The sequence below is a fragment of the Rattus norvegicus genome, chromosome X, assembly GCF_021556685.1.
Source record: "Rattus norvegicus strain SHRSP/BbbUtx chromosome X, alternate assembly SHRSP_T2T, whole genome shotgun sequence".
NCBI lineage: Eukaryota > Metazoa > Chordata > Mammalia > Rodentia > Muridae > Rattus > Rattus norvegicus.
The window spans coordinates 160,987,793-161,014,831 of NC_141554.1; the positions used below are offsets into that span (position 1 = coordinate 160,987,793).

At 46.7% G+C, this 27,039-nt stretch overlaps 3 protein-coding genes across 3 annotated transcripts; all 3 read left to right on the plus strand.

Annotated features, from left to right (window-relative positions):
• The first annotated feature begins 3,819 nt into the window (after positions 1 to 3,819).
• Positions 3,820 to 10,900, plus strand: Atp6ap1 (ATPase H+ transporting accessory protein 1). The gene is made up of 10 exons (NM_031785.2): positions 3,820 to 3,964; positions 4,262 to 4,388; positions 6,392 to 6,466; positions 6,722 to 6,915; positions 7,472 to 7,512; positions 8,092 to 8,177; positions 8,516 to 8,754; positions 9,432 to 9,479; positions 9,568 to 9,796; positions 10,010 to 10,900. Exons 1-10 carry the CDS (start codon positions 3,822 to 3,824, stop codon positions 10,217 to 10,219), a joined length of 1,392 nt encoding a protein of 463 aa, NP_113973.2. The 5' UTR covers positions 3,820 to 3,821; the 3' UTR covers positions 10,220 to 10,900.
• Positions 10,901 to 11,476: 576 nt separating this feature from the next.
• On the plus strand, positions 11,477 to 18,140 carry Gdi1 (GDP dissociation inhibitor 1). The gene is made up of 11 exons (NM_017088.2): positions 11,477 to 11,645; positions 12,815 to 12,922; positions 13,082 to 13,181; positions 13,319 to 13,453; positions 13,865 to 14,063; positions 14,318 to 14,449; positions 15,407 to 15,506; positions 16,314 to 16,485; positions 16,762 to 16,906; positions 17,009 to 17,063; positions 17,158 to 18,140. Exons 1-11 carry the CDS (start codon positions 11,601 to 11,603, stop codon positions 17,308 to 17,310), a joined length of 1,344 nt encoding a protein of 447 aa, NP_058784.2. The 5' UTR covers positions 11,477 to 11,600; the 3' UTR covers positions 17,311 to 18,140.
• Positions 18,141 to 19,110: 970 nt separating this feature from the next.
• On the plus strand, positions 19,111 to 26,227 carry Fam50a (family with sequence similarity 50, member A). The gene is made up of 13 exons (NM_001170573.1): positions 19,111 to 19,348; positions 20,669 to 20,753; positions 20,855 to 20,954; positions 21,423 to 21,568; positions 23,304 to 23,380; positions 23,511 to 23,577; positions 24,046 to 24,107; positions 24,270 to 24,346; positions 24,993 to 25,047; positions 25,228 to 25,276; positions 25,371 to 25,441; positions 25,569 to 25,679; positions 26,055 to 26,227. The coding sequence occupies exons 1-13, from the start codon at positions 19,238 to 19,240 to the stop codon at positions 26,061 to 26,063; spliced, it is 1,020 nt and encodes a 339-aa protein (NP_001164044.1). The 5' UTR covers positions 19,111 to 19,237; the 3' UTR covers positions 26,064 to 26,227.
• Positions 26,228 to 27,039: the final 812 nt, after the last annotated feature.

Below are 27,039 nucleotides of genomic sequence, written 5' to 3' on the forward strand. Positions count from 1 at the left end.
TCTTGAGTGCCTGGTTTTAAAATCCAACCCTAAAAACAAACAAAGCAAGAAATAGGAGAAAAATGGTTGAATAAAGAGGACTTCTCCTAACCTAGGAATTAATTAATATTGGTTTTTCAAGACAAGGTTTCTCTGTATAGCCCTTACTGTACTGGAACTTGATCTGTAGACCAGGCTGCCTTCAAACTCAAAGGTCCTATCTGCTTCTGAGTTTTGTTTTGTTTTGTTTTGTCTTTTTTTTTTTTTTTGGACAGAGTTTCTCTGTAACAGCCCTGGCTATCCTGGGACTCACTCTAGACCAGGGTGGCTTCAAACTCAGAGAGATCCACCTACTTCTCCCTTCCAAGTGCTGACATTAAGGCATGCACTATCACCACTTGGCTACTCTTTTATTTATTTATGTATCTGTCTATTTGTTTATTTGTTTAAAATTTGAGACAAGTTCTCACATAGTTCAGGCTGGCCCTGAACTCTTTATGTAGCCAAAGCTGGCTTTGACCTCTTAAGTCACAGGCAGGTACCATATGTCTGGATAAGTTTATTGTTCTTAACTAAAAAGTTATTTAATTATGATTTCATTAAACAGAAACATTCAGCCAAGCACACATTTATATTCAAAGATATTTATTTGTAGTTGCAAATTTTGAGAACTTTTTTTTTTATTCTTTTTTTTTGGAGCTGGGGACTGAACCCAGGGCCTTGCGCTTGCTAGGCAAGCGCTCTACCACTGAGCCAAATCCCCAACCCCAATTTTGAGAACTTTTAACTAGACAAGGACATTGCCCAACCACTGCTGCTGCCACACCTACTTGGCAAATACCAGGATGTATTTGACTAGGTCAGAAGCTGACATGTTTTCCTTTCTACTTTTTAGATGCTGCCAAATTAAAAAGGCTGTATCAATCAGAGATACACAGTCTTCCAACATCTTTGTTGACAGGAAACATTTATTTATCTACTTTTTTTTTCTTTTTTTCGGAGCTGGGGACCGAACCCAGGGCCTTGCGGTTGCTAGGCAAGCGCTCTACCACTGAGCTAAATCCCCAACCCCTTATTTATCTACTTAATGTATATGAGGACACTGTCACTCTTCAGACACACCAGAAGAGGGCATTGGATCTCATTACAGATGGTTGTGAGCCACCATGTGGTTACTGGGAATTGAACTCAGGACCTCTGGAAGAGCAGTCAGTAAGTGCTTTATTAACTGCTGAGCCATCTCTCTAGCCCAGGACACATTTAAAAGCATTTACTTATTTACTTTGTCAGTCTGTCTGTCTGTCTCTGTCTGTCTCTGTCTCTGTCTCTGTCTCTGTCTCTGTCTCTGTCTCTCTCTCTCTCTCTCTCTCTCTCTCTCTCTCTCTCTCTCTCTCGTGTGCCAATGCCAGAGCATGGATGTGGAGGTCAGAAGACAACTTGTAGGAAGGAATCTGTTCTGTCTTTCCACCATGAAAGTTCCAGTGATTGAACTTAGGTTGTGAGGTTTGGGGTGCAAGCACCCATACCTGATGCACCACCTTGCTAATCTAACAAACACATTTTCCCCAACAAACACTCTTAAACACCCTTCTTATATTTTCTTCCTGTGAGATAGACCAAATAAATAGTGTATTAGTTCCCTAGGGTGCTGTAGCAAATTACCACAAACTAGACATCTTAAAACAAAACAGAATTCTTTCTGATAATTTTCTAGGCTACAAGTCACAAATCAGGGTTTTGATGGAGCTAAGTTTGCTTTGAAGGATCTAGGAGAGAATTGGTTCCTGCTTTTCCTTTCCTGGTTGTATATGCTTGGCATGTAGCTGCATCACTGCAGTCTTTCTTTATATGGCTTTCTTCCCTGTCTGCCTCTATGTTTTCCTTTTTTGCTTAGCATGGTGGCATTTAGAAGAGGTGAAAACAGGAGAATCAGGAGTTCTAAGTCATTATTGCCTATGTAGTGAGTTTGAGGCCACCCCAGGCTATATGAGCCCATCACAAATAAACAAAAAGTAGGTAAATACATTTATCTCTTTATGACCAGCCATTGGGTTATGACTCATCCTTCCATATTGTGACATTAGCTGTCAGTATGTCAGTATGAGTTTATTATAAATTGATTACATGTGCAAAAACCCTGTTTCCAAATTAAGATGTATGTACAACTTAGAGGGGGACATGAATTTGGGGTAAATACTATTTTAACAATACATAGACCACTATAAAAAACATACATGAGTTAGGGGAGTAGCTAAGTTATCTTACTACAATTTAAAAAATGTTTATTTCATGTACATTGGTGTTTTGTCCACATGTGTGAAGGTGTCAAATCCTCTGGAACTGGAATTATCAACAGTTGGGAGATGTCATGTGAGTGCTGGGAATTGAACCTAGGTCCTCTGGAAGATCAGCTGGTGCTCTTAAGCCCTGGAGTAGCTCAGTTATAAAATTTATGAGTGGCACACAGGAAGCTCTAGGCTCAATTCCCAGTACCACCAAAACAAAGCAAAAAGATAAAAATTTGTACATACCACTGCCTAGATTCTGTTTTAGAAATTTAGCATTATGTGTTTAATCACACACCGATCTTTGTAGCTTGACATCAGTTCACTTCCTCCTAAATCAGTGTTTTTCACTGCTGCAATCCTATAATACAGTTCCTTATATTATGGTGACCCCAGCCATAAAATTATTTTCATTGCTATGTTACAACTGTAATTTTAATTTTGCTAGTTTTGATAGCTGATATACAACTCCTGTGAATGGGTCGTTCAGGGTCATGACCCATAGGTTGAGAACTACTGCCTTAGATTAATCAGCTTATATGTTAGAGTTCAAGATTTGGTTGTAGTCTTCCTTCCTTCCTTCCTTCCTTCCTTCCTTCCTTCCTTCCTTCCTTCCTTCCTTCTTTCCTTTCTTTTGCAGTGCTTTAGGAATGAACTTATCTGTAAAGATAATCGGCAGACTAATAAAAATGTCACAGAAATGTAGGCAGGTTTGGTGGCTCACTGCTGTAATCCTAGCACTAGAAAGGTTGAGGTTTACAAAGTGATTTTGTTCATACCATAACCCTGTTTCAAAACCAAACCAACCAAATAAAACAAAACCCAGAAAAGTCTCTACATGCGTTTGTGATGGCAACTTCCATTTTGTCACTCTAGCTGTCAGTCCTTCCTCTAAGGCAAATCACAAGGAAGGATAATCCTCCCCTTGGAGTCACCCCTAATTTACAGTGGGATTGCCTTGTCAAGTGATGCTAAATAAAAAGAAAGTGTTCTGCTCTGACCATATTACCTGCCTTTTAATGGCAAATGACACGGACATTGGTACTTATGTTGTTCTTCAGACCCGGCTGCCAGAAGAGTGGGTTTCCCCGCTCTTTTCTGATACTGCATCTGTTCTCTAGACTCCTCCATCCTGCCCATTTTAACTGCTAGCTGGTGTTCCCTTGATGGTACGGTGGGCCCTTTTCTCATTCTAAGGGAGTGCATTTTCTACTGTGCCAGAGGAAGGGTCTATCTTTAGAAACAAAGACTTCAGTATCGCGATTTTAAGCAAAAAGAACGAAAACAAAAAGGCATGGGGTACTGTAGAACCAACCAGCCTGTCTGATCCAGGTAGCAGTGGGTAGCGCTCGGTCCCGCCTCCTTTCTTACAAGGAGCGTGCGTGACTGGAAACACGTACAGCCAACCAGTGAAAAGAAATGGTCGTGACTGCCACCCTTCTGGCCCAATCATAGGTGAGTATGTGAGAAGGCCCCTTCCCAGATTGATGGGGCGGGGCTTGGGCGGAGGTGACGGTCATCTGATCTGCAGCGGCACAGGCACTGAAGGCTGGGGCTATGATGGCGGCAACAGTGGTATCTCGGATACGAACCGGGACACGGTGGGCTCCAGTCCTGTGGCTGCTTCTGTCGTTGGTGGCAGTGGCGGCAGCAGTGGCTGCGGAGCAGCAGGTGCCACTGGTACTGTGGTCGAGTGACCGGTGAGCGGACAGGGCCAGGTCTGGTTGGGCTGGCCGGCCTGGGTGAGTTGAATCAGGCCAGGTTGGGTTCGGGAGTGCCATGCGGTGCGCCGCTGTGGATGAGTCGTCCTTGCTGAATTCCAGGGCTGTCCTTGGCCAGAGGCTTCGAGGCCCAGATGGAGATTTTTTATTCAGGGGCTTGCTCCATGATGGCTAGCATTCAGATCTCAAGGCTTCGCAGGTGAAGCCGGGAACCCAAAGCTTAGGATCTCAAGCAATGAAATCAGGTCTGACAATTCTTTTTCTGTCCACGTCCAGGGACCTCTGGGCTCCTGTGGCCGACACACATGAGGGTCATATTACCAGCGATATGCAGCTTTCTACCTACTTAGACCCTGCCCTGGAGCTGGGCCCCCGCAATGTATTGCTGTTCCTGCAGGACAAGGTGAGTCTGCCCTAGCCTGCTATGTCTTTGTCCACAGGAAGCAGACCCCACCCCACCCCCACTGCCTGTTTCATAGGTCCCACCTGTAGGCAGGTGTGGCTAGATTTTTAGGAAGATATGTAGGAGAAGCCTCAGTGAGAAGAGTAGACCCACAGCAACAGAAGGGACCTTTAAGGAAGCAAAGGATTAAAGACCAGATATCTACCTAGTACTAAGCATTACTTTCTGATGTCCTGTAGCATGGTGGGAATTACTACTCAGTTTCACAGATGAGAAGATTTATTTTGAGGGAAGATCGGTGACTTGCCCAAGGTGTGTAGCTGGAAAATGACCCTTTATTTAGCCTGGTATATATATTCTATTCAACTGATATCATTATCTTGGTTTAACTGCTAAGGAAAGTAATGTTAAAGAGGTAAAATGAATTGCTGAATTGTGAATTGCACAACAAACTACTTCCAGCTTGGGGGTATCAGAGCTGTCCCCCAGTTTTGTGCTGAGCCAGCATTCTATTTTCCTTTCAATCCAGGTATCTGCACTCTGAACAGGAGTAGACTATGAAAAGGTTCTAGTGTAGCATAAAATTATTGTTCAAGAGGATGTCAAGTCTCTGCTTGTCCCTTCCTCCTTAGTAGCCTGGCTGGTTCTTTATGTTTGTGGCCTCCCTCTGTTGCTGGTGTTAGTAATTGTGCTGGTTGACAATCCTTTCAGAAGGTGGTAAATAACAGGTCAGACCAGAACTCTGTCCTACCACTTTTCAACCTTTGGTCATATGGAATAATCTTTGTAAACCATACTTTTCCGTAAGTGCACAATGAAGATATCCACCTATATCAGGAGTCTGAGAGAAGTAATCTACATAAATCATCTAGCCACACTCTCTCAATCTTAGGGCATTTCCTTCTTTTGACAGTGGTGGAGTGCTTGCTATGTGTTTGGAAGTAGACATTCTTGTGAAGGCAAGTGGTTAAGAGCTAAGTTAGCACATGGTATGATACCAGTCTTGTTAGTCTAGAGAAAGGAGTAGGCTAAGGCAACACAATAAAGGACACTGTTTCAGATGACAGTGAGATTAGGCAGGGTCTTTGGCATCTTATTGGCAGGAAGGAATCATATGGCTTTTGAAGATGGGCATTACTGGCAGGAGAAAATGTAAAGGCCCTTGGCAAGGGAGTGCTCTTACTGAGTTCTAGGGGGTGCTTGTGTGACTGGAGCCTAGTATGTGATTGAAAGGTTAGGAGATGATCTGCTAGGTCACATAGAGATGGAGGAAATGCCACAAGAGTTTCGGTTGGTCTAAAGGTAGGAAAGCCTTGCGTACGTAGCACAGAATCTAGAAGAGGAGGCTAGGAAAGGAGGCTGGGATTATGTATACTAAACACAATGAGTTTAGGGAAGCTGGTTAAGACTGCCTCTGGGCCTAACTGGGAGAAGCCAGAGGAAGCTAGCTGGGGGTTGAGGGAAGGAGGAATAAAACACTTTTAGACAGTAGAGAGAAGGGCATGAGATTGGCATTACCAAGGTCCTGAGAGATCAGAAGTCTGCTTCCTCCATTGTGTTCCAATATCTTCCTCTCTCCTAACTCCCACCAACAATGGTAGGGCAAGGACTTCTTCCTTTGAAAAGGATCCTGCCCAGACTGTATAGAAGTTCATTGGCTCTGCCTTCTACTTCCCTCTTAGGAGACATGCAGTAAATATCCTTTGTTGTCCTCTTCCTCTTCTCTAACTTCCCTCTTCCTCCCCAGCTCTTCTTGCTGTCTGACCCTTGTTTTGTAGGTTATCAAAACTAGCTGTCCATAAATCTCCCAACCCTATGGCTACTTTCTATATCTTGTCGTCATGCCATCAGAGTGCTGGGGAGAAAGAATAAGTCTTCCACTCACTCACACCACAAGTCCTGATGGTTCACTCTTTTGTTATCCCTGAGAATTCGCCCCTTCATGTTCTGGCCCCTTGTTCTTTGTGTAGCCTCCTAAGACATCTCTTCTGCTTCCCTTTTAGCTAAGCATTGAGGATTTCACAGCATACGGTGGTGTGTTTGGAAATAAACAGGACAGTGCCTTTTCTAACCTGGAGGTAAGGGTCTACTCACAGCCAAAGGAAAGATAATACATTCTGTGCTCTCTCTCCCAGAGAGAGGGCCAGAGGCTTTGAGGGTAGAGGGCTTGGGATGTGACTGTCTAGGCCTGGAGATGTGGGACATTTACTTTCTGACCTGTTGTGAAATCTAATCCCTATGGGGTGTGGCTTTCCAGGTGAGGCTTTAAGAGATTATTATAAGGTCCACTGATCCCTGGCTCACTTTGCCTTCCACGTCTTCCTTACCATCAGAATGCCCTGGACTTGGCCCCCTCCTCACTGGTACTTCCTGCTGTGGACTGGTATGCAATCAGCACTCTGACCACCTACCTACAGGAGAAGCTTGGGGCTAGTCCCTTGCATGTGGATCTAGCTACCCTAAAGGAGCTGAAGCTCAATGCCAGCCTTCCTGCCCTGCTGCTCATCCGTCTGCCCTACACAGCCAGGTACAGCCTAGGTGGCAAGGCCTCCAGCCCCTAGCCTTGCACCTCAGATAGGGGTAAGATCCTGAGCTCTGTTGGTGGCAGAGTTCAGTCAAAGGTGACAGTATCCCTATTCACCACCTTAAGACTCTTACAGCAAGTTCCTTGTATGCCAAGAAGAGGTTGTGACTTAAAAGTATCCACCACTGAGTTAGGTCTATTGGGCCTCCAGAGATGAGACTGACATTGTTCCTACTTAGAGAAAACTTCTTCACCAACAATGCCCACTTTATAGGACTGTGGACATACTTACAAAGACCAGAAAAGGGAATGGGATTCCAGGCAGGGGTACTGAAGCAAATAGAGCTGCGGAGGTGGGGATAGCTGCTGTTGAGCTAAGCCTCTGCGTAACTGTCAGAGCAACAGGTGAAGGCCACAGGCTTAGTAAGTGGGACTACTGGGAAGGGAGATGCTGGAAGGGCTAAGAAAAAAGTAGTGAGTTTCAGAGAACTGTTCCAGGCAAGCTGTTTGTATTTGAGAACAGAGCAACCTGTGGGCCTCTCACTTTTTTTATCCATAGCTCCGGTCTGATGGCGCCCAGGGAGGTCCTTACAGGTAATGGTAAGTATGTTACTGGATGATTTGTGTCCCCATTTTGCCCTTGGGCCAGGAAAACAGCTGGTTTCTCCTCACTGCAAGGATGCCCTCCTGTTTCTCAGAGTGGTTGACTGCTTGCATATATGTTCTTCTATAGCCAGCACCACCTGACAGAGGTGTCCAAGTACCTTATGATCCCCTGTGCAAGAGCCCCAAAATCTAGTTTTTGCACAAGTCTAATGAGTCTCTCTGTATTTAATAGACAAGTAACATGCAAAAACAATTAGGAGGGTTTATCTTTGTGGTAAAGAACAGTTCATGTGCATGGAAAGGGAGTTAGATATGGAGTTCTCTATATTACTATAAGTTTTGTTTTACTTAGGTTAAGTTTGCCATCAGAGAGCCAATGACAGAGACCATAGTTGTCTCCAGAGAGACTGGCAGAGTGTGTAGAAGGAGAAATAGCTGTTTTAGAGGTCCTCAGTGGAAACTAACATCACTGAATTCTCATAGTCTAGAAGGTCTCTGAAGCAGACAATGGGTAGTATTTCTTTAAGCAAGCTACCCAATGACTTGGCTCTCTGTTCTCTTGTCACTCTTCAGATGAGGTCATCGGACAGGTACTGAGCACACTTGAGTCTGAAGATGTTCCTTACACCGCGGCTCTTACTGCAGTCCGCCCTTCTAGAGTATGTATTCTTCTAGTGGTGGCCCTGGGGGATAGGGGTGAGAGGCATTGTGGTGAGTGTGACTGGCGATGGAGGGGTATGCCATAGACAGGATCTCTCAGGAGCCTCCAGTTTGGGGGATTAATGGACAGAGGATTGCTTCCTCCATCCATAGTGTCTTTTTTCCAATTTGTTTATGCCACTTGGACAGTGTGATTATTAGTTTAGGGAGATGGAATATCAGGGCTAGGGACTTTCAGATGGTATACAGGGTACCCAGTGTGGAAGGAATACCAATCCAGTGGATTAGGTTTTGTTTTTAGGGCTGTTGAGAGAAGGCTTGTTGAATGTTTCTGCAGGTGGCCCGTGATGTAGCCATGGTGGCTGGGGGTCTAGGTCGCCAGCTGCTTCAGACTCAGGTGGCATCACCTGCGATCCATCCTCCTGTGAGTTACAATGACACTGCCCCAAGGATCCTGTTTTGGGCACAAAACTTCTCTGTGGCATACAAAGACGAATGGAAAGACTTGACCTCCCTCACCTTTGGTGTGGAGAATCTTAACTTGACCGGCTCCTTCTGGAATGACTCCTTTGCCATGTAAGGGAAAAAAAGGTTATCCTGTCATATATGGTTTTCCTGCTACTGTGAGCCCAGTACAGGACAAGGATGTGGGATGGATGTGTGTGTGTGTGTGTGTGTGTGTGTAGGTATATAGGTATATATGTTTGGGGTGAGAAAGGTCTTTGTGTGGTGTGTTCACCAAGGAGATGGATATCACAGTATCCCAGGTGATGTTGCTGGGATGTTACTGGAGAGGGATCCTCTTAGGAGTTTGGCTTTCTCATGCTTTTATGTCTTGGTTGTTGGGTCCTGAACACCACACAATCCTTTGGGACCCTGGCCCTTCTTTGAACCCAACCCCTTGGACTGCATGTAGGCAAATACCAGACCAACTGTTAAAACCAGTTCTAGGTCTTCTACCCTTGAAATCTCAGCTGGCAGCTAAATGATCCCAAGAAGGAGGCCTACAGGACTCAGGAAAACCAGAGTAAGGAATCCTAAGCTGGAGATGTAAGACCTAATTGTGCTCCAGCTGCTCCTAATTTGGTTATGACTGGAGCCTTAGTTTTCCCATATGGTAAATGGGGACACTGTATTGACAGCTGGCTGGCTATAAGGATGGATCTAGGGTTGCTTAGGTTGGAGCCAACCTGATCAGGATCTTCTTAAGGTTCTTCTAGAGCCTGACAGTACTCCTGTGCCTTGTCCCATAGGCTTTCACTGACCTATGAACCACTCTTTGGTGCAACAGTGACATTCAAGTAAGTTCTGTTGGCTGAAGTTTGGCTGGGCTGGTATGTCTTCACTCTATTTTGTTCATCTGACATCTCTGCAACCCCCACCTCCCAGGTTCATTCTGGCTAGTCGCTTCTACCCAGTATCTGCCCGATATTGGTTTACCATGGAACGACTTGAAATCCACAGCAATGGCTCGGTTGCCCATTTCAATGTTTCCCAAGTCACAGGACCTAGTATCTATTCTTTCCACTGTGAGTACGTCAGCAGTCTGAGCAAGAAAGGCAGTCTCCTTGTGACCAACGTGCCCTCCCTCTGGCAGATGACTCTTCATAACTTCCAGGTATTGAAAGGGTGATGGGCCCCCAAGCTGGTGGCAATAAGGGGCGGGAAAAAGGGCCCAGAGAATCTCTGCATGGTTTGAGCATGTAGCCGAGAGAGTTCCATCCTTGTATAGTCTCTGAAGGTATAACTATTCATTAATTCCAGAATCCCAGCACTGAACTGTTTGTAGAACCTTGTGGTCCCATCTGATCCATGTCTATGTATCTCCTAGATCCAAGCCTTCAATGTGACTGGTGAACAGTTCTCCTATGCTAGCGACTGTGCTGGCTTCTTCTCTCCGGGCATCTGGATGGGGCTGCTCACCACCCTCTTCATGCTTTTCATATTCACCTATGGTCTGCACATGATACTCAGCCTAAAGACCATGGATCGCTTTGATGACCACAAGGGCCCCACCATCACTTTGACCCAGATTGTGTGACATATACCAGAGAGGGATTGAGGGAGTATTGGTGTCTAGGTTTCCATTTTGTGACACAGTGGATGGAAAGGTTTGTCCTCTTCCTACTATAGCATGAACCCTACATACACCACCCTCAGCCTGTCTTGCTTCCTCTTTCCTGGACAGGGACTTCCCTGAGGCTATCCCCCACTTCTACCAACAAAGTGTATTATTCTTCATAGATAAATCTTCCAGGCTTCATCAAGAGGGGAAGGGACCTTAATTCTAGGGTGCCCCCCTTTCCCTTTCTCCTTATTTATTCTTGCCCCTCTGCTATTATTTCGTGCTGTTTATAGTGCTTTTGTGTAGTAAATACTCACTCCCCAAGCTTTATGGAGCTTTCCAGCAATAGCCATGAACTTGAGGTCCCTTGAATTTGAGAGGTGTGGAAAGGCTAGTTAACTGTCCAGCTTAGCCTTTATGGGTTTTTTTTTTTTTTTGGCGGGTGGGGGTTAAGAATGAGCGGTACACTGGGGTTTATTTCTGTGACCTGAGAAGGAAGAAATCACCACGAGAACTGGAGAACAAAGTGTACTCATTGGGTTTCTGGTTTGTTCTCACAAGGATTGCCTGTCAAGAAGCCAGAAGTATGTGTGTGTGTGTGTGGGGGGGGTGTGCTCTGTTGTTTCATTCCTAATAAAATAAAGACGTGTTGCCATGTGTTGGGCTCCAGCCACTTATTTCTACACTGGACAAGTAGATTTGTTCTTGACTGAAGGGAAGAACTGCTCAGATGTAGTCCTGTCAGGCAAGAAATGAGAGAGGAAGGGTGGGAGGGTCTTCAGTAAGCCGATACTCTTAACAAGCCGGAGAAGAGGCTTGTTACTTTTCCTCGCCATGGGAGGAATCCTGACAATGGCAGCTCTCCCAGCGCTAGGGCCAGCTGCAACAACACACTGCAGGGCTTCCATGCCTTTCTGTTTCTCCCAGGGGCGGTACGGGAGCGCGCGGGGCGGGGCGGGGCGCGCGCAGCTCCCGCGCAAGGATCCTTCGCTAGACGTAGCACCTGCCGCCGGCCTGCCCCGCCCCGTATTTCTCTGGGCTCACGGAGAGCCGCGTTAACCCCTGCAATCATTCTGGTGCTGGGACCCAGGTGCCAGAACCCCTCCTAGAAAACAAGCGAGGAAATGGTGGCTTTGGTTGGGCGTGGCTTGGCCAGAGGAGGGAGAGGGACTCATTGACGCTGCGTAGGGATCGGGAGACGACCGATAGACGCCATCTTTGGGTCAGTGCGGCGGCAGCGGCAGCGGCAGCAGCAGCAGCAGCAGCAGCAACAGCAACAGTAGAGGCATTGGTAGCAGCTGCTGTGGTGAAGGAGGAGGAGGAGAAGAAGAGCGGGCGCTGGTACCAAGGCCTGACCATGGATGAGGAATACGATGTGATTGTGCTGGGGACAGGTCTTACCGTAAGTGCCACCTCAGGCGCTCGTAGCCCTGCATCATGCCATCCCCCACCCCGCAGTGATGCAGAGTCCGGGTTACCCGACCCATCCTCCCATCATTGCGTTCCTGCCTCCAGCCCTGGAAAAGCCCATGCCCACCCCACTACCTCATCCTAGAGTGTTGATGCCAGTTCGCAATTCTTCGTAGAGGGCCCCACTTTGGCCAGTATTCCAGCACCCTAGATCTTAACCACGGACCCCTCACCTTCCCTATCTGTGTCACTGAGGTGGAAAACTCACCCCCCTCACACACACTGGACCCGTTGCATCCAACCCCACCCTTCGCCTGCACTCATCACCTGCTCAAGTAATTGATTAGCATCTTTTACCATCTTGTGATCACACTAGGGCATGGAGTATGAAGATAAAGATATGGGGGCTTTTCAAGGGTGGGCCCTCATCCTGCCTCTCTGCCTTTTGGGAGGGATAGGGAACCCATGGAATGTTCCAGAAACAGCGGGAGGGAGGGAGGGAGGGAGTGTGTGTGTGTGTGTGTGTGTGTGTGTGTGTGTGTGTGTGGTGTGTAGGGAGGGGGTGTTAGTGACCGCTTTCCCTCTACCCCAATTCGGTTTCCCATGGAGACCTCAGAGTGAATATATATCCTCAGCCTTTGTCCTTGGGTTAGTGACAGTGACTGGTGAGAGTGTCCGGTGTCCCCGTCGCCCCCCCCCCCCCCCCGCACAAATCTTTTTTCGTTTGAACCCTGAGCCTAGAGCAGTGGATGCACAGCCAGAAGAGAGTCAGGGGCTCCTGCCCTTAAAAGGAGGAGCAGGGTGGAGCCTGGGATTTCAAGGACTTGGCCTTATCTTTCAAAGAGCCTTTGAATTGTTTCTTCTGTAGACTCATTGTCTTGTCTTTTTGTGAGCTCAGAGCAGGTAGATACTTTTGGCTTGTTGATGCTAGAAGAACTGTAAGCTCTGTCCCCCAAGCCTCCTTTAATGCTCTAGTAGTTTACTCAGCAGGGTTATAAAGGAAACATCATATGAAGCTATCTTCCCCTCCCCAGTTTTAGGCACTGGAAAGAGGTAGGACTTTGCATTATGAATTTTGTAGTGGGCATGAGGCAGGGACAAATCAGAGATGCTCATTGGAGGGTAGATGAGGTATAGCTGCCAATGCCACTCTTTCCCCAGGAATGCATCCTGTCTGGCATCATGTCTGTGAATGGAAAGAAGGTGTTGCACATGGACCGAAACCCCTACTATGGGGGTGAGAGCTCTTCTATCACACCCCTTGAGGAGGTAAGATTTCTTATTCTCAGACTTGGGCTTAGACCCAGACCCCTTGTTAGTCCCCCACATAGGTGTAAAGGGGGGAAGTAGTTCTCAGGTCCCAGGCAGGAGAGTGGGGAAGGGAAGCTAGTCCTTGACATTTGTCTTTCTTTCCTGTCCTGCTTACAGCTATATAAGCGCTTTCAGTTGCTGGAAGGGCCCCCTGAATCAATGGGCCGGGGCCGAGACTGGAATGTTGACTTGATCCCCAAATTCCTCATGGCCAATGGTGAGGGAGATTAAAAAGGGCGATGGGGGTGGTGAGTAGGAAGATGGGGTATGGGGTGTTCAATCTCCAGAATATGATCAGTCACACTACTGAGAGTTTTTTGAAGGAAAACACACCCTTACTCCCTTTGGACACAGGTCAGCTGGTAAAGATGCTACTGTATACAGAAGTGACTCGTTATCTGGACTTCAAGGTGGTAGAGGGCAGCTTTGTATACAAAGGGGGCAAGATCTACAAAGTGCCATCTACTGAGACTGAGGCCTTGGCTTCTAGTGAGTATGAGTCTCCTTAAGCAGAAGAATGGGGCTGGAGGGGACAAACTGTTTTCAGGACAGTTGGGCAAAAGGCTCCTCTTTGCATAAACCTAATCTTAGCTCCGTGTAGTCCTAGAGGCCCCTTGCTTTATAGTTTCTTTATTGGACAGTGCTACCAATCTTGGCAAGTTGCCAGAAAGGAAGTTCACAGAAGAGGATTCTTTTTTGTCAAAGGGCCTACTTGCCCTAAGTGGAGCTGGGAGGGTCTCTTCCTACAAATAGGAAAATTGAGACCAAGAAAGGTGGAGCAGTGTTGCATAAGAGAGTTCTGGTGGGAGCCAAGGCACCAATTTTCCTGGCCTGCTCTGTTAGAAAGAGGAGCTCTATGTCCGAGTAATGCAAATGATCTTTTCAATACCTTTCTTTCAGATCTGATGGGCATGTTTGAAAAACGACGCTTCCGAAAATTTTTGGTGTTTGTGGCAAACTTTGATGAGAATGACCCCAAAACCTTTGAGGGTGTTGACCCGCAGACCACCAGCATGCGTGATGTCTACCGGAAGTTTGACCTGGGCCAAGATGTCATTGATTTCACTGGCCATGCCCTGGCGCTCTACCGCACTGATGAGTGAGGGGAAAGCTGGCTGGTGATGGGAGCCCCTTGTCTGGCTCACACCCTCTCCACACCTGCCTATTGTACCTACTGCCCATCCTGCATGTCACTTGTACTCAGCTCCAGGCTCACCTGTTCCATTTCCATCCCTCTCCATTTGACCCACATCTTTGCCAGGTCACAAAGGGTGGTGGGAAGGCTGGCTGGTGTCTTTGTAAATGAACAAGGGTGCTGCTATCAAAGCATATTCCCTGGTTCTTTTTCCGTAGTTACCTGGATCAGCCATGTCTTGAGACTATTAACCGCATCAAGTTGTACAGTGAGTCCCTGGCCCGGTATGGCAAGAGCCCATATTTGTACCCACTCTATGGCCTGGGTGAGCTGCCTCAGGGCTTTGCCAGGTGAGGATCTGTCTTTTTCAGCTAGCATTACTGGTAAGACAAGGCCAAGAATGGAAATTACCTTGAATATTTTTGTGGCATCTCCTACTTTCCCATCTAATTTTCATGTATATTACTGTATCCCTGGGTAATGGGGGCATAGCCCTAGTGCATTAAAGTGCAGAGTAGAGGTTGGAGAGATGGCTCAGCAGATAAGAGCACTTGTTTACACCAAGGACCCGGGTTCAATTCCAATACCAATATACATGGTAGTTCACAACCATCTATAATTCCAGTTTTAGGGAATTCATAACCTTCATCTGGCCTTCATAAGCACCAGGCATGCATGTGGTGTACAGATATACACGTAAACAAAACACACACATGTGTGTATGTGTGTGTGTGTATATATATATATAATTTTAAAAGTAGGTGGAAATACAAAGTAAAGAAGTAGGTCACCATGAACATAGCTTCCCCCAGCTCTTGGTAGTACCAGGACTAAGTCTAGGACCCCGGAACCTTGTGTCTGGGCTTCCCTGGAGTTTGAATCTCTTACAGAGAGTTCTTTATTCTTGACTCCTAGGCTGTTTCTTGGTTTGTTTTTGTTTTGTTTTGTTTTGTTTTTTTGTTTTTGTTTTTTTTTTCGGGGCTGGGGACCGAACCCAGGGCCTTGCGCTTCCTAGGCAAGCGCTCTACCACTGAGCCTAATCCCCAACCCCTCCTGGGCTGTTTCTATGTGGAGCTACTTCTTCATGCTACCTTCTGTTGACCCTTTGCAGAACAATATGTACAGAAACACCAGAGAGGAAGGAATATGTCAGTATGGGCCCTAAGTTTATGGGAGGGACACCTGAAACAGTTGGAGTTAAACTCTGTATACCTGTGTTCTCTACCCCACTGGTGGGGTGAGGAGGGTACAGTAGAATTGGTCCCCACATTTCTGAGAAGACTTCCCCATCATTTTTCTTACTACAGATTGAGTGCCATCTATGGGGGAACATACATGCTGAACAAACCAGTGGATGACATCATCATGGAAAATGGCAAGGTGGTGGGTGTAAAATCTGAGGGAGAGGTAAGCCTGCCCTGTGCATTTGTATTACCATGGTTTGGGTAAGATTTGGTCTTTTTCAGAGCTATGTTCTTAGGGAACCTTATTACTTCTTAACCCTGAGAACCTTATAGCTAAAGCCTGGGTGGTCAATAAAACTCTACATAGTTATTCCTGTTGGCAAGAAATATCCTTCAAACTACAAGGTGTAGTGGCACACAACTGTATTCCTAGTACTTGGGAGGCCAAGGCAGATGGATCTAAATTAATCAAGAGGTATCCTTCAGAAGTCACATACTTTGTATTCCTGAATGTATTCTTTTGGAAAGGGTGTCCTGTATCCCAGGCTGGCCTCAAATAGTGTATATAACTGAAGATGAACTTTCAATCCTTGTGCTTCCACCTTCTTGATGCCGAATTACAGGTGTGTGTCAAGATACCTGGTTTATGCATTGCTGGGAATCTAACCCGGGGCTTTATGCATGATAGGCAAGCACTCTACCAACTGAGATAGTATGCCTATCCCTCAACCCCCAACTATCCTTCAGCCTTGGGTGCTGAGTTTTGGGCCAAACACTCTCAAATAAAAAACTTTTTTTTCTGGCAACAGAAAAAAAAGTTTTTGTGATCATTGTGTTTCAGCAATAGGGTTATCTAGCCCTGTATGTGAGGACTGATCTCTCTGAGCTTCAAGGAAAGGGTTATGTACTACATACAGGAGGGACAGTGATGACAGCTCAGAGCTGTCTGGCTTTACTTTTGGCTCAGCTTAACACTACCTGGGACAAGGGAATCATCCAACAGGTGCAAAATCTTCTGCTACCTTCACAGGTGGCCCGCTGCAAGCAGCTGATCTGTGATCCCAGCTACATCCCAGACCGTGTGCGAAAGGCTGGCCAGGTTATTCGCATCATCTGCATCCTCAGCCACCCCATCAAGAATACCAATGATGCCAATTCCTGCCAAATTATCATCCCTCAGAATCAGGTCAACAGGAAGTCAGGTAGGCCAGGCTGTAAGGGACTCCCTTCTGTTGTTATGCCTCTCTTCTCACAAGAAATCTTGGGGATTCTTGTGACATTTTGTTACAGAATATATCTGGGGATTGGATGGCCAGGGCACTTACTTTCTTCATGAGAATGACAGTTTGGATGCTGTTTACATGTTTGGTTGAGGGCAAGGGGCTTGTGGTCCAGATATCTGTCTAGCCTGTAGGAACTACCTTTTTGTGTGGCTATTTCCTCTGGTACATGTTAACCAAGTGGCTTCCTGTGGTCAGACATCTATGTGTGCATGATCTCCTATGCACACAACGTGGCCGCACAAGGCAAATACATCGCCATTGCCAGCACCACCGTAGAGACTGCAGAACCAGAAAAGGAGGTTGAGCCTGCATTGGAGCTGTTGGAACCTATTGACCAAAAGTGAGAGGCTGAGCCAAACTTGATGGGGAGGCTGGGGACTAGGAATGGGCAAGTCCCATTATAAGACTTTTCCCTTCTTCTTTTCTTCCATTTACCCCTCAGGTTTGTGGCTATCAGTGATTTATATGAGCCCATTGATGACGGTTCAGAGAGTCAGGTAAAAAGGCTGTCCCTGTCAGTCCTGGTTCTTGCTGTCTACCCAAGATCCTCTGCCTGACTTCTGTGAATCCTGGGGTTCTGCCTATTTACAGGTGTTCTGTTCCTGCTCCTATGATGCTACCACACACTTTGAGACAACCTGCAATGACATCAAAGATATCTACAAACGCATGGCTGGTTCTGCCTTTGATTTTGAGAACATGAAGCGCAAACAGAATGATGTCTTTGGAGAAGCCGATCAGTGATTGCTGACTCCCCTCCTCCAGCCCCTGTTCCCCTCTCCCCAACTTGTGTGTCCTTCTCTAGGGCAGGGGAGATGGTATGGCTGGGCATCCCTGTTTCCAGCATCTTCTGCTTCCCCCCACCACATTCCAATCACCCACCTTAATTGATTTGATTCACTGACCATATCCTTAACCTTAGTGATGGTTTGGGAGATGGGAGTTGGATAGTATCCTCTTTCTTGATCTGTCCTTGTTCTATGGAAAGTGGAAGTGTGTGTGTGTGTGTGTGTGTGTGTGTGTGTGTGTGCCCCCAATTTTGCTGTTTGGGAAGGAGTGGAGGAAAAACTGACTCTAACCCCCACTGCTCTTAGTCCCAAATGTAGAGGCCTTTGGAGATACCCCATCTCCTCCCCCAACTCTTATGTGTTGGAGAGAAGGGACCCTCCCAGCACAAAATTGCATTCCTTCTCCTTATAATTTATTCTAATTTATTAACTTTGGAGTACCTGTCTGAGCCCTCAGCCTTTCTGTGCAGCCTAGGGCTGTAGAGTGAGCTACCCTGGCCTCTCCCAGCCCAGGCAAAGCCTGGGCTGGGAGAAGGTTTAGATGTGACCCCCTCTGGAGGTTGGTCTGTTTTGAATTTCTTTTGTATTGTGTTCACTGAGAAAAAGTAATGTGAGCAAAGCAGAAGGAGGTAGGAAAGTGGATCCAAACCCCAGTGTGCCCTGCCCCATGCCTTTTCCTTTAGTGGTGGGAAACCCTTACCTTGCAAAGTGAATATGAACCCTTCCCCAACCTCTAGTGTATTTCACAGAAAATAAAAACCTCCCAATAAAGTTATTGAAACCTAAGTCTGGATCTTTAGGTTCTTTGCTTAAAGGTTGGGTTTTGCAGGACAGTGGCAATTTATCTTCTGGAATTAAGAGTTGTATCCTCACAGATCAAGGCAGGTTTAGTAGATCAGCTGGTGTTGGATGGGTCATTGTTTACTAGTAAATCAGAGAGAAGGCCGTTAGATGTGGAGGTTTGGGTTCAAGGCTATACTGATCTCTCAGGCAGAATAGCACAGGTGAGATGGTTCAATGGGTAAAGGCACTTTTCAGGTAACCATGAGTTTGATCTTTGGAGCCCATGTAAAGGGGGAAGGAAAAAACTGACTGCAATATGACCTCTGCACATGTTCAGTAGCTTGTGCACACACATATAAACACATTTAAAATTTTATGTGTATTGCTGTTTTGCCTAGATGGATGTGCACAACTTGCATATCTGCTGCCTGCAGAGGCCAGTATCTACAGGAACTGGAGTTACAGTTGGTTGTGAGTTATTTGGGTGCTGGGGATCGATCCTGGGTCCTTTGGAAGAATATCCAGTACCCATCATTGCCTGAGCCATCTCTTCTGCCTCACACAAATTTTTAAGAGGAGAAGGTATCAGGAGTCCCAGTCCTGGGAAAACAGAGGTACCTGGACCTAGCCTTGGATGATAGTAAAAAAAAAAATCCAAGCAGCCAAATAGCGTCTGTGTTTGACCAAGCAGGGAAAATCAGCCTCCGCGGGAAGGGGCAAAGAGTTTCATCAGTCAAACAGGGAGCAGTGCGCTTAGCCTTGGGGCCAGCAGAAGGAAGTTAGGAGGGCTGGAGGTCCAGCTTAATATAACATTTAACTTTGAGGACAGACAGGAAGATAGAGGACCCAGCTCCATTTCGCAATACACGATGTGGGATGAACTCAGCCTCCTGTGGGGCGGGGCGAGGTGAGATCACGTGTCAGAGCCGCGGGCGTAGGGCAGGGCCGGCGTCTGCACGTTCCCAGTTGGTGACGTCACGTATCAGCTGACTAAATTGCTGCCGCCACGGACGTCGCCTTCACTGCCAGGACTTCTTCAGGCGAAAGTCACTGTTGCCGCTGTTGCTGCCGCCGCCGCCACTGAAACCACCGCTGCCACCATGGCTCAGTACAAGGGCGCTGCAAGTGAGGCGGGACGTGCCATGCACCTAATGAAGAAGAGAGAGAAGCAGCGTGAGCAAATGGAGCAGATGAAGCAGAGGATTGCAGAGGTGTGGGCCAGGCCGGGGCACCTCAGAGCTTGCGCTCTGCGCGGGCCCCCTGGCGGTCTCCTGCCACTTGTCTTTAGGAGACCTCAAGGCGGGCTAGGAGAGCCCGGAGGGCGGGCCTCGCGTTGGTGGCGAGACTTGCTGTGCATCTCTGGTAACAGAAGTCAGCCGAGACAGTCTGATCTGTAAAATGGGCTCAGTGTTGATCCATGTCAGAGATTGAGAGCCACAGTCAGTGATTCTTGGTGAGACTCCCTGGCACTCCTCCTGAGTATAGAGCTACGTAGTTCATGTTCCTAGCCTTCCAATGCTTATTGGGAAGACCTCGCCTCCTGTGGAGAGGCACAGGGGTATGCCACTGAGTCTCACTCATTACAGAGCCTTTAGCATTCCAGAATTCTAGAGCTTCTCCCAGGGCTTCTTCAGTGAGTGGTCACTGGATTCAGGGGCATGGTACCAAGCTGACCTCAGCTCGATTCTTTGGCAAGACTTCTGAAAAAGGCAGGGTCTTAGCTCTCCAGGTGAAAGCAGGCCCTGTCTGGGGAAGTGAGAAGCCAGACCCCCAAACCACTCTAAAGATGGAGGTATTATCAACCCTCAGCTATGCTTGTATAGACACGTAGCCCTCCAACTCTAACCTCATTGCCTCAGTGGCAGCTGGAGGTATATCTCTGCTGGCTACTCATTTGGAAGTCCCTTCAGAGTACCTACAGGGCACTTACTAATATGGATCCAGGCTGAACAGTGGTCTTCTGGAAAGCTGCTGACAGCATCCTGGGCCAAAATGGAGAATTCCGGGGTTTGGACATTTTGATCCCTCTTTTTTTTTTTTTTTTTTTTTTTTTTTGTTCTTTTTTTCGGAGCTGGGGACCGAACCCAGGGCCTTGCGCTTCCTAGGTAAGCGCTCTACCACTGAGCTAAATCCCCAGCCCCTCTTTTTTTTTTTTATTCCATTTATCTCTTTCTGAAATCCCATGACTTGGGTCTCAGGAACTTCAGCTTAAAGACTGGGTAGGAAAAAGGCCCAAGGTGAGTAGGGTGGTGGCTACAGGCTACCGAGGGAGTACTAGTCCCTAGCAGGAAACCTGAAGGGGGGGTGCAGAGCAGTTCAGGGATGCCAAGGAAAGGACCTCGTTTAGTTCCTTTAGCCCTCCTAGCTTCATGGACTCCCCCACTCAGAGAAGGGAGGGTGTCTTTCTTCTAAGATCATATTATAGCATGTGTAGGCACAAATCTAGGACTAGGATCTAAGACCCACAACCACTCTGTCACTTCCATAGTGCAGTGGTAGATGGTCCTCACTGATATGTCCCTCCTCTGCAGGAGAACATAATGAAATCTAACATTGACAAGAAGTTCTCTGCACACTATGATGCTGTGGAAGCAGAGCTCAAGTCCAGTACTGTGGGTGAGCAGGACACATGTACCACCTTCTTCCAGACCCAGGGGGGTCACTCCTTTGCTGGCCCTGGGTGACTAGCCTTTCCTCCATGTCTTCTTGCCTCACAGGTCTTGTGACCCTGAATGACATGAAGGCCAAACAGGAGGCACTGGTGAAGGAGCGAGAAAAGCAGTTGGCAAAAAAGGAACAGTCAAAGGAGCTACAGCTGTGAGTCCCCCATCCTCAGCAGCTCTCCCCTTACAGTGCAGCTTAGTGCTTGGGAACTCCTGGGGGTGGGTCAGGCTGTTCCCATTCCCATTCCACAGGGAGAACCCATTTCCTGCTTTGGGAGCAGTTGTGGTATCTATTGAGCTCCACACTGGTTCTCACTTTCCAGGTTTATCTTTCTTTCTGTTCCTCTGTAAAGGTGGTGAGTCCTTTCTGAGCCCTTTCTTTTTACTGGGTGCCTGAACAGCCTGCATTGTCCCCATTCCTTTCTGTCCCATGCTTGATGTGTCATAATCAGAGTACTGCCCTTGAGCTTGAAGTACCTAGAGCAAATAGAATCCCTCTGGGGTGCTGGGGAGATCCAGCCTTTGCTGGGTGGACCCCATGCTAGGCACACAGTGGCTCTGGGTCAGGGAAGGGGCCTCAGGGCAGGAACATGGGGCATGATGGACACCCATGCCTTGGTAGGAAGCTAGAGAAGCTTCGAGAGAAGGAGCGCAAGAAGGAGGCCAAACGGAAGATCTCTAGCCTGTCCTTCACCTTGGAGGAAGAAGAGGAGGGAGGTGAAGAGGAAGAAGAGATGGCCATGTATGAGGAAGAACTGGAGAGGGAAGGTGAGACCACTGCCCACCAGAGCTCTTTTCTGGCATTTGGACTGACATTTGGGCCAGCAAAGGAAGAAGCACACTCATTTTTTTTAGCTTCAGTCACCAGGAGACTGAATCAGAGCTAGGCTACTAGCTGCTGGTCTAAAAGGATTCAGAAGCTGTTCTTAGAGCACATAGGATAAACTGAGGAGGGGAGAATATAATCTGGACTAGAATTGCCTGCTAACACTTCCTGAAATAAGTCATGTATGGTAACTGCTCACCACAAGCAGCCACTGGGCAATGATTAATTTTGATTGGTAAATTTGATCTAACCTGCTGAAATTCTGTGTCTCCATATGCAGCCCTATGTATGCATATCTGTTTTGTTCCTGTCTGGGCCACAGGGTCAGTATGGACTCAAGACACTCAGAATTGCTGTTTTCCCTACAGTACAGGGGGAATTGCTATACTGCTCCCTTCCACCGTAATTTTAGCAGTACATTTAACCCAGCAGTATGTGAAATAATACCATTACACCTTGTTTAGCTAGATACATATTCAGTAGTGCTCAGGGGTATATATGGCAAGTAGTGTTTTGTTTACTTCATTTATTTTGAGACGGTCTCACGTAGCTTAAACTGGCTGTGATAGTTATCCTGCATCCACCTTAGGAGCTGTTCTGTGTTGCACAGTCTAATAGAAAGGTTGTCAGCCTCACTGTGTATTGCTGGTTTTTTTTTAGATAGTCTTATTATATATCCTAGGCTGGCCTCCAAATTTCACTGCTCTTGCCTCAGCCTTCTGAGTGCTAGGATTACAGATGTGTGTCACATCATATAGTTCTCTGGAGCGTTTGAAAAGCACAGCCTGTTGTGTTTTCCCCTTCCATCTGGAGATTTCATTTTGGGGTCTTAGCAAGGACCTGGACACCCAAGGCCCTGACATTTTTGTTGTTGTTTAGTTCATGCTTACTATTTATCATCTATGTTGTTAGTTTTGTTTTTTGTTTGTTTTCTTTCTTTTTAAGAAAGGGTTTCTCTGTGGTTGTGGCATATCTGGCACTCAGTGGGTATAACAATCTGGGCTTAAGGGGTTGGGGATTTAGCTCAGTGGTAGAGCGCTTGCCTAGGAAGCGCAAGGCCCTGGGTTCGGTCCCCAGCTCCGAAAAAAAGAACCAAAATAAAAAAAAAAACCAATCTGGGCTTAAACTTAGATCTACCTGGCTCTAATCTTTAAAGTGCTGGGACTAATGGTACGTGCTACCATAGCTGTACAAGTCAGTAGATTTTTTTTTTTTTGGAGCTGGGGATCGAACCCAGGGCCTTGTGCTTGCTAGGCAAGCGCTCTACCACTGAGCTAAATCCCCAACCCCAAGTCAGTAGTTCTTTTTTTTTTTTTTTGGTTCTTTTTTTTTGGGAGCTGGGGACCGAACCCAGGGCCTTGCGCTTCCTAGGCAAGCGCTCTACCACTGAGCTAAATCCCCAACCCCAAGTCAGTAGTTCTTAAAGCAAGCTCCAAGAGCCTGAGAGACCTTATATAGGTTTATGAGATCAAAATCATTTTCAGGCCAGGCACGGTGGTACACTGATCTTAGGACTTGGGAGACAGAGGCAGGCAAATCTCTGTGAGTTTGAGCCTACCCTGCTCTACATAGAGAGTTCCAGGACAGCCAGGGCTACATAAATGTGATTATGTCTAAAAACAAACCCAAAGAATTATTTTCTGAAAATTAAGATGTTCTTTGTCTTGTTTGCTTCAGAGATCACCACAAAGAAAAAGAAATTGGGGAAGAACCCTGATGTGGATACAAGCTTCTTGCCTGACCGGGATCGGGAGGTAAAAACTGCCTGGCCCTGGTACTGACTTTGGTATTAATCATGAACTTGGTGGAGATGCTGGCCCAGGAATAGGTTAATGCTGCGCCTAGAACAGCCCTGAATCTCATCTTTTCTCCATTTTGCCTTAGGAGGAGGAGAATCGGCTTCGGGAAGAGCTGCGCCAGGAATGGGAAGCCAAGCAAGAAAAAATCAAGAGTGAGTGCTATAGCTACATATGGTGGCTTGGCCTGTCACCCAGCACTCAGGAGACTGAGGCAAGAGAGTCTGAAATTTAAGGTCATCTTTAGCTACATGGCTAGTTTGAAACCCAATTGTGTGGTCCAGTGTTGGGCAGTGAAAGAACAGGGCTAAGGCCCAAACAGTTTTCTTGCAAATACCCCAAGGAATGTACCTATGTACACCAAAGAAACTCTAAGCTCAGATCTGGAGACCAAGAGACAACTCATTTTGTTTTGTTTGTTTTGTTTTGTTTTGTTTTGTTTTGTTTTTTGGAACAGGGTTTTTCTATGTAGCTGTAGCTATCCTATAACCCACTCTATAGACCAGGTTGGCCTTGAATTTAGGGATCTGCCTGCCTCTGCCTCTCTCTCTCTGCCTCTGCCTCCAGAGTGCTGAGATTAAATGCTTGCAGTACCACCTGGCTAAGGCAATTTTTCTTTGTAGGTGAAGAGATTGAAATCACCTTTAGTTACTGGGATGGCTCTGGGCACCGGCGCACTGTTAAGGTAGGCAGTAGAAGGCCTTCCTTGGCTTGAATTCAATAGAAAGTAACTGAAAATCTTGACTTGGGAAACTCTGGGGTAGCAGAGTTGATCTCTGCTTTCTTGGGAGCATTTCTTTGGCCTATTGTTTGTCCTTCTCAACTCGAAGTATACCTACTTCTGCAGATGAAGAAGGGCAACACCATGCAGCAGTTCCTGCAGAAAGCACTAGAGATCTTGCGGAAAGACTTCAGTGAGCTCAGGTGAGCACAGTATGCACTATGTATGCCTGTGCTGTGCATCTGTAAAGAGCCTGTTTTCCCAGCCAGGGTATCAGACAACCCTGCTGACTGCTCCACAGCTGGAAAGATGCAATTCTGGGCACTGTACGCCTCAAAGAGAAGAGCTATGCTCCTTTTTCTTTTTCTTTTTCTTTCTTTTTTTTTTTTTTTTTGGTTCTTTTTTTCGGAGCTGGGGACCGAACCCAGGGCCTTGCGCTTCCCAGGCAAGTGCTCTACCACTGAGCTAAATCCCCAGCCCCTTCTTTTTTTTTAAGATTTATTAATTTATTATATATAAGTACACTGTAGCTGTCTTCAGACACATCAGAAGAGGACATCTGATCTCTTTGCAAATGGTTGTGAGCCACCATGTGGTTGCTGGGAATTGAACTCACGACGTCTGGGAGAGCAGTGGGGGCTCTTAACTGCTGAGCCATCTTTCCAGCCCTGAGCCATCTCTCCAGCCCCTGTGCTCCTTTTTCTTACCTTCTTGCTGTAGAGAGCTTAGGTGCAATGGTTCAGCTTCCCTTAAACTATAATGCCTAAAGCACTGTGGCTACCACTTCCTGGCCCCTTTTGCCAACTCTGATGACTTCCAGTTGCTCATCCTCTCCAATTGCTCCCTTAGGTCAGCAGGAGTGGAACAGCTCATGTACATCAAGGAGGATTTAATCATCCCCCATGTGAGTTCCTTCAACCCTGGGTCATGCACTCTGTGGTTTCATAGGAGAGTTACCATACTGCTCTGCACTCTTCCAGGGCTGGTGGATGCAGTGCTACCTGCAGGTAGGGGTCTAGAGAATAGTGGGTAATAGAACCCTAGATAGATAATCAAGCTGGTCTTTCTCATCCTCTGCTCCTAGCATCACAGCTTCTATGACTTCATTGTTACCAAGGCGCGAGGAAAAAGTGGTGAGTGATTCTAGCTTAGTTTACCTTATAACTTGCTCCAACATATTGGGAAGGGCAATAGCATGGCCTTGAGCTTACTACTTCTCTCCTATAGGGCCACTCTTCAACTTTGATGTTCATGATGATGTTCGACTGCTCAGTGATGCCACTGTGGAAAAGGATGAGGTATGATAGTACCATGGTACTGGTCAGGCAAAGGTGCCCTGAACCAGTCTGGGGTTAACCTTAAGGAAAAGTCACAGGAAGGCAAGGTCAGGTAAGATGGCCCTGATTTACAACCTTCATTCCTCAGTCACATGCAGGCAAAGTGGTGCTGAGGAGCTGGTATGAGAAGAACAAACACATTTTTCCTGCTAGTCGCTGGGAGCCCTATGACCCAGAGAAGAAATGGGACAAGTACACGGTAAGAAGACAGGGAAGGCAGGCAGTAAGGTCAGGTCCTGGTAAGGCACTACTTAGTGGTCCTGGTGCTGGACTGAGAGTAGGTGTCATCCTGGTTCTCAGTGATCCAGCAATCATCCTGTTATGAAACTAGAAATAACTAATATTACATGGTGGCACATCCTGTAATTTCACCACTAGGAAGGTTGAGGCAAGAAGAGCCCAAGTTCCAGCCACCCAGGCTACATAGTAAGACTCTCGTCACACACACACACACACACACACACACACACACACAGGGGGGGGTAGGGAATAGGGTGATATGCTAACCTACCCTGCTTATTATATTTCTTGGCTTTCATTCCTTATCACATATGTCCCCTTTTCCTCACACCAGATCCGGTGAGCATCCAAAAGTGGGCATGACCTTGGCTCTCTCCAGCGTGTCCCCATGTCTCCAGGGCTCCAGGTGACCATGGCAGAGCACTCTGGGAGTATGGTAGTTGCTATTCCCTGACTTGATGTTGTCATTACTGCTTTTCCCTTTTACAATAAAAAAGTTCACATGTTGGAGTTGGAGTGCCTGCATTATAAGAACCTGTACTTTATTTTATAGCATATTTGTGTTGGGGGGAGGCATATAAAGACCAGAAGGCAACCTCGGTTGTCATTCTGTTGTCCAACTTTTTTGTTATTTGATAAGAGTATCTTTTACTGGCCTGGAACTTGCCAAGTATACTAGGATGGCAGGTTGGTGAACGCCATGGAGCCACTTGTCTCTACCTCTTCAGTGTTGAAATTGCACATGTATACCATCAGTGTTGGGCTTTAGAAAATATGGATTCTGGGGCTGGGGAGATGGCTCAGTGGTTAAGAGCACTGACTATCCTTCCAGAGGCCCTGAGTTCAATTCTCATCAACCACATGGTGGCTCACAACCATCTGTAATGGGATCCAATGCTCTCTTCTGGTGTGTCTGAGGACAGCAAGTGTTCTCACATAAAATAAATAATTCTTTAAAAAATAAGGATTCTGGGGATTAAACTCATAATCCCATGTTTGCAAAGCAAACAGCTTTATCAACTGAGCTATCTCCTAAGCTGCAAAACATTTTTGAAATAATATTTATAGAATATTTTGGTCATTTTACCAGGTGTGTGGTGTATATATACAGTCCTAGCACTTGGGAGGTAAAAGCAGGAAGATCATGAGTTTGAGATTAGCCTGGGTTGCACAGCAAGTTCCATGCCAGCCTGAGCTATGGAGTAAGATCCTGTGTCAACCTCTTCCATAGACCATACCAAAGGATTCTTCATTTCACCCATTCATTTTATTTTATTTTATTTTTTGAGACAGGTTCTCTTGACATAGTCGTACCAGTC